The sequence below is a fragment of the Bombyx mandarina genome, chromosome 16 (assembly GCF_030267445.1).
Source record: "Bombyx mandarina strain Sakado chromosome 16, ASM3026744v2".
NCBI lineage: Eukaryota > Metazoa > Arthropoda > Insecta > Lepidoptera > Bombycidae > Bombyx > Bombyx mandarina.
The window spans coordinates 2939719-2952298 of NC_143222.1; the positions used below are offsets into that span (position 1 = coordinate 2939719).

General features: G+C 41.0%; 1 protein-coding gene across 1 annotated transcript in view; it reads right to left on the minus strand.

Moving 5' to 3' along the window:
- The window catches only part of FASN3 (Fatty acid synthase 3), a 69130-nt gene that overhangs the window by 22594 nt on the left and 33956 nt on the right, over positions 1 to 12580 (minus strand). Inside the window, exons 18-24 of the mRNA XM_089734018.1 lie at positions 8274 to 8383; positions 7669 to 7859; positions 6788 to 6957; positions 5966 to 6229; positions 5482 to 5602; positions 4718 to 5008; positions 4202 to 4645 (exon numbers count right to left, since the gene is read on the minus strand). Coding sequence (XP_089590144.1) covers positions 4202 to 4645; positions 4718 to 5008; positions 5482 to 5602; positions 5966 to 6229; positions 6788 to 6957; positions 7669 to 7859; positions 8274 to 8383 — 1591 coding nt within the window. The remainder of the gene's footprint in view (positions 1 to 4201; positions 4646 to 4717; positions 5009 to 5481; positions 5603 to 5965; positions 6230 to 6787; positions 6958 to 7668; positions 7860 to 8273; positions 8384 to 12580) is intronic.

Here is a 12580-nt window from a genome sequence, read left to right on the forward strand (position 1 = left end):
ATATTGTTCATGAGACGCATCTTTTTTTTTTTCCCTACCTATGCTGATAGCCTTAAGAGGCTATTTCAGCTTCGCCCTAACGTTAGTAGGTGAGCTCGCGGGGCTCAACCGGAGAGTTGCTAACACTGACCCTAGCAAGAGCAGTGCTTCGCAGAATCTACCACCGGATCGGAAACGCGACCCACTGAGAAGATCCGGCGAGAAACTCAGTGGGCTGTGTCTATGGGTTAGTTCGCTCGTCGAGCCCTTCGTCGCAAGCGACGGGTTCGACGAGGACGGTGACCGGTGCTTGTGGTGCCTAAAAGCACCGTTAATGGATCAGGAGGATCCGTAATGACGTGCTTTGGGCGACGTCGACGGTTTACCATTCGGTCTACTGGGTCGGGTATGTAATTTCCAGCGGCTACGATGAGAGGGTTCTCATGTCGTGCCGCCTTCTCAAAATGGCGCAGCGATGCCGACTGTAGATACTTACTAAGGGAGTCGAGCTCCAGGTCGTCGTGGAGATCCACATTCCTAAGGAACCAAGGCGCTCCGACGGCTATCCTGCAGAATCGTGATTGAATAACCTGAAGGGATTTCAAGTTGGTGCGGGCTGCGTGAGCGAACACTACGCTTGCATACGTCATGACGGGGCGTATACAAGTTTTGTAGAGAGTTACCTTATTACGGAGGGACAGTTTGCTTCGACTACAAAGCATTGGATAGAGTCGTCCTAGAATAAACGCGGCGCGGTCGCGTACCGTTTTTATATGGGGACGGAATGTCATCCCTCTGTCGAGGGTGACGCCTAGATATTTGACCTTCGAGACCCACGGAATGGGCTGGCCAAAGAGAGTGATGGGACTAACGGCGGAGGTGTTTGCGCGCCTACTACGGAGTGGGATGCTCGAAGTGATGTTCGGAGGGCGACCCCTTTTGAAGAGCACCGCTGCGCTTTTCGTGGGGTTGATGTCTATTCGCCACTTCCGGAACCACTGTCCCAGGGTGGCTACTGCGATCTGGAGTCGCCGATGAAGCAGCGACATCTTCCTACACGAGTAGTAGATAGCCGTGTCATCGGCGAAGAGCGCTAGATGGGTCTCCGGAGACCGGGGTATATCATTGATATACAAACTAAATAATAACGGGGAGAGCGCGGAGCCTTGCGGGACTCCGGCGGTCAGTTGACGGGGACGAGAACGAGTTCCCTCTACTCGATATCGAAACGAACGGTTCAACAAGAAGTCTCGTATGATGAGCACGAGTCTGTCTGGCACTCCCATGTTGTACAGTTTATAAATTAAACCGTTGTGCCAGACTTTGTCGAACGCCTTCGCGATGTCGAAGAAGAGGGCGCCGGTCGGGATTTGTTTACGCCTATTTAGTCCTATCAGAATGTGCTCCGTGAGGCGGTGCACTTGTTGTACGCACGAGTGTTTTGAGCGGAATCCGAACTGTTCGTCTATGAGAATTTTGTTCGCGGTAACAAAATCCCAGAGGCGTTTCCTAAGGAGCCGTTCGTAAATTTTTCCTATCGTCGAGAGGAGACTAATCGGACGGTAACTAGAAGTTTCGTTTGTCGGTTTGCCCGGCTTATGTATACCGATAACGTCCGCTTCTTTCCACACCGCGGGAAAGATGCAGTGCGTCATAGCGGCATTTAAAATTGTAGCCAACATTGCTATCAGTTGGACTGGCAAGAGTTTAAGCGCGCGGTTGTGGATGTCGTCGGAGCCGGGTGCCTTCCTAGGTTGTAGGTTGTGGATCGCGTCTCTAACTTCGTCAGTGGTAATGGGGGGTAACGCGTCCGAGGGCGGCAGGGAAGCTCTGCGCTCGACCTCCCTGTCGACTAACTCGGTGTGTTCGGGGTCCGCGTGTTGAGTGCTGGTGGTGCACTGCTCTTGCAGTGCATCGGCCAGCAGCTCAGCCTTGTCATCGTCATCGAATGCCGGTGGTTGGCCTGAAGGGCGTACGAGGGGAGGCATAGTAGCGGTAGTTTCGGATTTGAGAGTCCTAGCTAGTCGCCAGTATGCTTGGTGGGAGAGCGCGAGTTGTTCTAAATAACTATGCCAATTATCGTTACGCGCGTCGCTTAAGCGGGAGTGGACTTCGCGTTGTAGACGACGCATCCGAATCCGGTTTGAATGCGTGGGAAGACGATCGTAGGCCCGGATTGCCGCGTTCCTAACTCTTAAGAGATTCCTAAGATCGGCGGACAGTCTGATGCGGTGGAAGCTGTCCTCCACATCGACTTCTTTAGAAGATCTAATGATCGCGGAAGATATGTGATCGGTAATGATGTTTATGGATTCGACGGTGTCCTCGGGGGATAGATTCGAATCCGGGCCGTAAGGGAGGATTGGCGGAGCGGTGTCGGCTAGGCACGTGCCCAGCTTATTCCAATCCACCATGGTCCTCGTAACAGTGACTGGGTTGTGGGGGCGACCGAGCTGCATAACGACAGGTCGGTGGTCTGAGTCGAGCTCTGACATTGCTTCGATGGAACGCAAGCGCAGAGTTACGTTCCTAAGCAATGCCAGGTCTATAGTGCTCGGACGGAGCGCGATGTTATACGGATAACATGTTGGAGTTGGGGGACCGACTATTTCAAAGGTGAGGTCGTCTATAAACGCGTCGAGACGCCTACCGTTAACGTTAGTACGATGGCAGTTCCACCTAGTGTGGTGGCAATTTAAATCGCCTGCCAGGATGACGGAGTCTCCCATGCCGAACAGTGACTCGATGTCACTGCTCAGAAGGGGCTTGTCCGGGGGGAGATAAACGGATGCGATGACGATCGGCTGGTGTCCCGTCAGCGAGATACGGCACACTGACGCCTCGATATGTGAGAGCGAGGGAGTATCGAGAGGGACAACGTGCAGGGCCCGCCTATAGTAAATGGCAGTCCCGCCTTTGGAGGCGGTGAGTCTGTCATTCCTAACCATGACGTAGAGACGCATCTAACTGAATGTACAGTATTTAAACTATTATACTTCCTAATTAAAATGGGTACTTTTTACGGTTTGATCTCTCGTTTTTTAAAGTCTCTGTGGCGGGTAACCATCACTTTTTTTTCCTACCTATGCTGATAGCCTTGAGGGGCTATTTCAGCTTTGCCCTAACATGTACGTGAGCTCACGTGGCTCAAACCGGAGTGTTGCTAACACTGGCCCTAGCAAGAGCAGTGCGTCGCAGAATCTACCACCGGATCGGAAGCGTGACCCACTGAGAAGATCGAGAAACTCAGTAGTCTGTATCTGTGGGTTAATTCGCTCGTCGAGTCCTTCGTCGCAAGCGACGGGTTTGACGAGGACGGTGACCGGTGCTTGTGGTACCTAAAAGCACCGTTAATGGTCACACAACTCAAGATTTGTGAAGATAAGTTTGACAGATGCCTGCTATTTCTAGCACAAGATTTCTTCCAATAATGGATCTAAAAGTATAAGCTGTAAAAAAACTGTACATCAATTAAGTCTGAAATTGAAATCTAATCTTTTACCTAAGGCACCCTATCGCACTATATGATGCATTAGGTAACTGGCCATCAAAAGAGACAGAGAGAGAGAGTATTCTTTATTGTACACCAAAAAACAAATAAACAGTGCGATACATTAAACACAAAAAGTACAATTGGCGGTCCTATCGCTAAGAGCGATCTCTTCCAGACAATCATCAGATGGACAAGAATCATTTGGAAACGAACTACGCGCGGTGTACCAATCCAGTGAAATACATATGCATATATGTAGACATACATACATACATAATAATATATCCGTAAATATACAATTAATACACAATGTATTATAATATAATGATAATTATTAAAAAAAAGGGAAAAAATTTAAAATGACGAAGACGAATTGGCAGCCACTTGAGCTTAGCGCGATATTCTGAGACGTGATCAAATTTTCGTAAGCCAAATATAGATCTTAAACAGAAATTTTGAAGACGCTCTAGTTTATTTAATTGTGCTTCGGTGAGATCGAGATAGCTAACATCAGCATAATCAAGGATAGGGAGAAGAAGAGATTGTGCAAGCGCAGTCTTGGTGGCAGTAGGGAGAAAATTTCGCAGACGTCTTAAGGAAAGAAGAAAAAAGCATATGTATATTTCAATAGAAACCATTAATGGAATATTAAGTAAAAAATTAATATTCAAAGAGCCAAGACACTTGCTTAGTCTTTTAAAAGTTAATACAAAATCAAAATTTACTTACATCCTGATAAACATTTATGGCCAAGTCTTTGTCCAGTTGCTCTTCATAAAATTCAAGGTCGGGATCGAAGGGTGGTGCTGAAGGATCATTAATCAACAGACCATACACGATCTCACCGCCAGGCTCTTTCCTCAAGCAGTTAACCAAGCCCAATAATCCATTGATATGTTCGTCTTGACTATACAACACTATTTTTTGACCTTCCTTTAATTCTTCTTTTACTTTGTCAATCCAAGAGAAGGTATCATCTGCAGTGACTATTCTGACGAATTTCGCTGGTCTAGCCCCCACCCTCTTTCTAAAGAGCACTAAATATTCTGATCCCGTGTCCTGTATAGTGATGATATCGTATTTATCGGCGTAAGTCTTAGAGTCGGGACGATCTTTCTCGCGACTTATGATGAAACATTTGTCACGAAGAGTCGATATAGCTTGGCGAAGGACCTGATGACAGAGTACAAAAGTTAATAATCCTAAAATATCGTAGATTCCACTTATAGATTAGAGATTGCTTACATCTGGTCTCTCTAGCAGATTCGCCCCAACAAATATAACGGTATTCGTTTCTCCGGTCAATTTCTTGTTCTCCACTGTAACGTTTGACGGCATTTCAATAGGATCTTCAGAAATCAAAAGAAGCTCAGCTTGTACTAAAGGCAGATCTCCCAACAACTCTCCAACCTTCTCTATTAATGGCTCCAGGGCGTTGCTCTTGTATTCTTCGTCTACTAACTCGATGGTTTTTACTTTGTACGTTTGAATGTTTTCCAGTATAAGTTGAATGTCTGATCTCAGAGTATCCTCAACCTGGAATCCTCAATATATTTAGTTCAAAGATCGTGGTGACATTTCATAAATGCGACAGCTGAGAATTTATAGTTTTTATTTATTTATTATTGATCGGTAGATATCAAATAGACCTTTGCAAGTACTTTCTGAATGTTCCTAATATTATCAACTATTTTGTAATGCGGCTTCACCACTGAGAATAAACAGAAAAAGTTCAGGGCTTGCTCGTTTTAGTAATTATACATTTGACTATGACACAATTTCATTGTTTGCCTACCTATTTGCTGGTAGCCTAATAGACTATTCCTACGCCCAGACGTCGCAGAATCTACAACCGGATCGGAATCGCGACCCATTAAAAAGGTCCGGCGAGAAACTCAATGGGCAAACATAATTTACAGAAATAGATCCGAAGTTTACCTTAATTTCATTAGATAAAAAAGAACAAGAAAAATTAAATTAAAACAATATTTCATAAATCGAAAACCTACGGTCATCTTTGTGTTGGAGCTGAATGGTATGAATTCATTCTTTTCCAGTACAGGTACGCCCAAAGGTAGCCTTTTAGTGATCGGAGTTGCATTGAGACCTCTAATTTCAACTCCACCTGCCCTGAAATTTTTGATAATTTTGTCATGTTAATTAAATTATCTATATAAAAATGAATTGCTGTTCGTTAGTCTCGCTAAAACTCGAGAAGGTCTGGACCGATTTGGCTAATTTTCGTCTTGAATGATTTGTAGAAGCCCAGAGAAGGTTTAAAAGGTAAATAAATATGAAAATGCTCGGAATTAAATAAAAATAACAATTTTGTTCTCCCTTTGATGTGCCCGACGGACGGATTCCTTTTGTTTGTTTTAAGTTTAATTTATACAAAAGCTTAGGTCTTTTATTTATCGATTGAGGCACTACGAAGTCTGCCGGGTCAGCTAGTCTACAATAAAATTCCAAAATTTATTGAGGTATATTTTCTACCTTATAACATCCACTTCGTTATAGACGCGAACTTCAAAGGATTGCCTATTGGCGTCAGGGTTCATCTTCGATATGGCGTAATAATGCATTTTTGCGTCAATGGAAAGTTTCTCGATCCTTGTGGGTACGAACAGCCCCCGTGTGTCCTGACCTATGATCTTCAGTTGGAGCATGCAGTCCATAAAGGTGACCCAATTGTTGACCCAGGCTAGTCGACCACGGGACCCCTCTACGTTACAGCCCAGAACTCCGCGGAAGAGACCACTGCAGTAAGGATAGTTTTGTTTTTTAACAATTTCCTGAGATGACGCTCAAGGTACAACTTAAAGGAATTCTAGTTGAACAATATAAATCGAGTATTAAATTATTAATCATGATTACATTAACAAAATTTTTACTTTAAATCCAAGACCTTTTATCCTTGGAGTAATAAGCAAGACGACATATTCTAATCCAACCAAAAACAGTATCACATGTATATTTAAGTGTTCCGAGCTTTATAGTGGTACATTTACCCGAAAACATTTATTTATTATATATTACATTTCACACCCAAAAGAGATTTATTGGACTTATGAACATTAAAGATAAACTTTAAAATCAGATAAATACGTAATCACGTCATCACAAAAACTTTTATTGTATGTCCAAATGTATCAATAACTACATTTGTTTCAATAAATGAAAGTTCATCTTTAAAGTTATATTAATTGAAATTTAATTTTCCTATGCTCCTATTTCCTATCCTATATTATTGTAGAAAAATCATTTTTCATATTACCTACATCGATATATAAGTTTATTGATATGACATTGACGTACCTATATTGATAGCCTCTCAGACGCAACTCCTTATAAAAGTCCTTAGTGAGTAAGTGTTTGATATTAGGTCCGGTTTCTTCCTTCGGGAAGGGTAAAACCCGGTAATCTTGACCTACGTTTTTCTTCGCATAGATCCTTCCCGTTACAATTGACGCTCCGCTTTCCACAATCTGTTGAAATAGTAGTTAGTGAAGATTTCATCTATGCAAGAGTATTGCAAAATACACAATAAGTTAAAGGTATGTCTTTTAAAAAAAACTTTTTAGTTTACTTTACTAGCTGGTAGGTAACCGTGAGATCTCCAATTATATTAATTAATTGTTTTATTAATTTATCTAGTTTTTCTTCTTTATTAACAAATGGGTTATTAACCGTTTAGCATAATAATATGAGGAAGAACAAAAGTGTGGATTTCGCATTTTTTCAAAATGTTCACTAAAGTCTCAGTAAATCTCTACCGTTTTATTTTCAACATTATTTTATTTCATTTCATTTCTTTTCAAATGGAATGCCATTTCATTTAAATTTATAAATATTGATTAAAGCTCTAAATAAATCAACTTTGATGCCAACTGATACTATTTTTCATTACAAATTATAATACGTATTTGTTTTATTGAAGAGTTTGCCAACCCAACGTTGGATTCGCATCACAAGAAGCCGATTTTCCCGCGGAAAAAAGTAAGAAGAATCAGAATATCGGTACCACTTCATGTCTCAAGGTGGACGCCTACTGGAGTATATTAACCGAATGACTTATACTTACTTGGTGGCGCATCTAATTCAATAAAAAAGTATTGTCTTAACTTGAAAAATATGAAAACGCTGGGCCATTTACGATACGGTAAATTAGCAAGAATTAAAGAAAAACAAATACCCACCTCAAAATTACCGCTGCCTTTTTGTATCATAATAATGAACTCCAAGTTTCCTTCCTTCGGGATATTAGTGGCACGCTGGAATCGAACGTTCTCGAATACTACTGATACCTCCGTGTAGAGTTCTCCCATCATCATACCCAAAGTCTCCCAGACAAGGACTAGATACCCGGTTGCGGGATACAAGTTGCGTCCTAAACAAAATATATTATGTTTAACAAAAATATGCTATTATACTTACATATTATCATCTAGCATTTAAGTGTTTTGAATACTCCATTATTAACTTTGGTAGAATATACAGATGGTAACGTGTAATATAAGATTAATGGATAGAATAACATAGCAACCTTAGGATTTGTAAGCGGCAATGGCAGTGGGCAGGCCATATAGTGCTAAGATCGGACGACCGATGGGATAGAAAGACTTTTTAGTGAAGACCTCGTACTGGCAAGCACAGTATGGAACGGCCACCTACTAGTCAAAATCGCTGGGTCACGTTGGATACAGGTGGCAACGAACCGGCCGTACTGGAGATCGATTGGACAGGCTTATGTTCAGCAGTGGACAGTGAACAGGCTGAGATGATGATGATGAAACAAGCTTACCATCGACAACGTGTCCGGCCATATACTCGCTGTCTTCATCGATTATAGACATCCTAACAGTACGTTCTCCTGATTTCATCTTATCCTGAGCCTTGTACGATGTCACATACCTGTTTAAAATGAGACATATATGTAAATATATACTAATATATTATTTCGGTTCGGAATAGATATGAAAATGGAAGTATATTTGGATCCAAATGAATCAAAAACCCGGTTACACCGTATGCCTAAAAAGAACTATTCGCGCGCCATCTATACTATACGTTGTTTGGACTATGTATGACAATATCGTCAGCGCAATGGTTGGTTTGATTTTTATTACACGAGGTTATTCCTTCACCGTGGAAGTCAATCGTGAACAATTGTTAAGTACGTATTTTATTAGAAAAATTGGTACCCGCCTACGGGATTCAAACACCGTTGCATGTATACATATAAGGCACCGGACTTCTTATCCTTTAGGCCACGACAACTTCGACAAAACTACGGTACGGTACTAACTTCACTAATACATTGTACACAGTGTGAAATAATTTCGCATATAATTAAAGAGCTGTATCCATAGCCAAGAGCAACGAATCCAACAAAAATAAAATAGATTCGACATACGAGAAAATAAGCTACATTTCTTTTTAGTGAAGTATATTATTCGAATTGATTGGTGGAGACACCTGTACATGGCAATCTTATTTAGCTTTCACTCTGTATGCTAAGTGCGAGTTTTGTATGGAGTTAGAACAGCGTATCTATGTTTGCCGCTAGGGGCGCTGTTCCAACTCCATACAAATTTGAGTTAACTTTTACGTGATCGAGAAGTTAAAAAACTTGCACTAAGCACCCTGATATTTCTTCTACAATACAGATATATACACAATAATTTATTTATTACATTTCAATAACGAATAAACGTGCCGGTGTTTTATGCAATTTAACATTCGTTGCAATGAGTCGATGGAGAGAGCTATGCTCGGTATTTCTCTAAGGGACAAAATCCGGAACGAAGAAATTCGACGGAGAACCAAACTCGACGACATAGCTCTCCAAGTTATCAGGCTGAAGTGGCAATGGGCCGGTCACATCTGTCGAGCCAGCGACACCAAGTGGGGGACGAAAGTTCTCGAATAGAGGCCACGGATGGGTACCAGGAGCGTGGGGCGTCCTCCAACCAGGTGGACCGACGACTTAGTGCGCACGGTGGAAAGTCGTTGGATGCGGAACACGGAGGACCGCATTATGTGGAGGGCATTGGGGAAGGCCCATGTTCAGCAGTGGGCAGATAAAGGCTGATGATGATGATGGTGCCCGAATGTCGTGATAGGTAGCGACTTGGCTGTGCCCCAGGGCATAATTAACAGTAACCACTCACCATTAGCTAGGCCGTATGCTCGTCCGCATATAAGGCCAATAAAAAAAGAATTAAGAAAAGAACGTAATTTTGAGAATGGCACGAAAATATACAAATACCGTCAAAGCGACCCACCAACTCCGCCCACAAATGTTAGGGAGTTTGAAAAATATCCCGCGGACATCCCGTATATTGGAGTCAATGAACAAAGTGCCCGCCATAGATCACACGCAAGCTATTTGTTTGCGGTCGTCTGACGGATCGCGAGCTATTAATAAGCGGGCTGCCGACGATTCTTGTAGATCACGTTGGTAAGGGTTATTGCACTGTGCTATTTACGCGTAGTATACGAGCCTGTGCTTCTGATTTAATTTTCGAATAACCTTGTGCAAGCCCATCTTCAGGATTAAGTGCATTTTTTTTATTTATTGCTTAGATGTGTTACGGCCCACCTGGTGTGGTTATCGGAGCCCATAGACATCTACAACGTAAATGCCGCCACCCACCTTGAGATATGAATTCTAAGGTCTCAGTATAGTCATTACGGCTGCCCCACCCTTCAAACCGAAACGCATTACTGCTTCACGGCAGAAATAGGCGGGGTGGTGGTACCTACTGTGCGGACTCACAGAAGGTCCTACCACCAGTAAAGCCACCAGCGTTGAGACATCCGAGCGAGTTAGCCTTTACATCTATCGAACTTATATTTCGAAGTCATGTATCAAGGTGTATAGGAAAATTGCATTGTGGTTTACAAATTCCGGATTTTCACCAGTAGGGCTATTATAAGTTCGTCTCCTATCTTTACTACTTAAATTTAAATAGGAAACTCTGGTTAAATTTTCATCGTTTTTCCCTGCCCACTACGGAACAAATTTTTTGTGGTAGATATATCCCTATTATCCCGTAAAATGTAAAACACCACATGAATCTACTGGGATTTGAATGGACCCCGAACGGAGGCGGTAAACCCATATACACCACAACTTCAACGCCGCCACTCGTCAAGAGACATAACGACATTGTCAAACCAAAATCTGCTATGTGCACTTATTGAGATTTTTACTTTTTGACCTTTTCGTATAGTTCACAGTCCTATCAACCTGTTATATGTAAAAAAACTGTTATATGTCTATAGCTTTAATATTAATCTAAATCTTTCATTTGATATATTTATTAAATATTCACTTTCATATAAAATTTTATTCGAAAATGTTTTTACTCGTTAATTCAAAATAGAGTTTTTGCACATAGCAGATTTCGGTTTAACAGCGACGAAAGTATTCATGAAACTGTTGTCCCTATCTTATGAGATAAATAATCAGAATGAAAGAAGAAGAAAAAAATTACTATTAGCTTAGATGGGTGGACGAGCTCACAGCCCACCTGATGTTAAGTGGTTACTGGAGCCCATAGACATCTACAACGTAGACGCGCCACCCACCTTGAGATACAAGTTCTAAAGTCTCAGTATAGTTACAACTGCTGCCCCACCCTTCAAACCGAAACGCATTACTGCTTCACGGCAGAAATAAGCAGGGCGGTGGTACCTATCCGCGCGGACTCACAAGTGGTCCTACCACCAGTAATTACGCAAATTATAATTTTGCGGGTTTGATTTTTATTACACGATGTTATTCCTTCACCGTGGAAGTGAATCGTGAACATTTGTTGAGTACATATTTCATTAGAAAAATTGGTACCCGCCTGCGGGATTCGAACACCGGTACATCGCTTCAACACGAATGCACCGGTCGTATCCTTTAGGCCACGACTACTAAGAGGTCTAGTGCTTTGTAATTAAGAAGAATTATATATATGTGTGTGTGTGTGTATTTTTATGTATACATACTGTTTTGTATCTTGTAATATGTATATTATATGTAATGTTTATTGTATGCACTAGGTTTGTGTTCCTATTTCTTCTTTCCTTTTGCGGGCGGGCCTACTGGAAGATATTTCGGCGATTACAGTGAAATATAAATACCATTGTTATCCAGCTTTTATCAGGAAAACAGAAAAACCTAAATATAGTCAGATAAAGGCATTTTTGGTATCGCAGATTCACGAGCGATAAAATATAACTTATTCGACATACAATTACAATATCGATAGCTTCTGAATAGCCTTCAGACCTACTTCATAGCCTACGATTCTCGCCTCACACGCGATTTGCTTTCAATTGATTCTATTGGCAATTCTAGCTAATGGATATGTAGCCTAATTCATATAGCATTCATTCTATAGTGCAAGTATTCCTCATGTTTAAATGAAAATGAACATTCACTGAATGAAATTAGGGGTTTTATTTGCTTGTATTGAAATAGCTATATGCTTTCTAAGTGTCAGAATGTACTTATAATTTCCTAATTATTGAAATGAGTAACGTGCTTACAGTTCGATGCAGATTGATAGAGAATTTACAATAAAATATTTTTATTTATTTATTACACTTCATGTAAAATTCACATTGGCGGACTTAATGCCTAAGGCATTCTCCTCTACCATTCGACCAAAGGTAGTGCAGAGTAAATAATTGTAGGTGCAACGACATTTATATTAAATTACATTAAATTTACAATTCATTAATCAACTTCAAATACTAACAAAGAAATCATTTACTTGTTGTATGTCAAAACCTATTAAACCTACCACCATCGGTTCTATAAGAAGCCCAAAAAAACGGTTAACGCTTATAAAAATTTGCCCTTTGATGCCTTTGATGCTCAATGCCTTATAGTTTTGACGAATTTCAACATACGCGACATCATTAAATACATCACATACAGTTTCAGGGTCGAGATGCGTAAAACTAATTTATTTTATTTATTAAGCAAATAAGTGAATTAAAATTGATTATTAAATGAAACAAAAAAGAAAACCGGCTTTGTTAAAATATGAACAATAAAACCAGAAACAAACTAAATATAATAATATCTCATCAAATATAATAAAATAA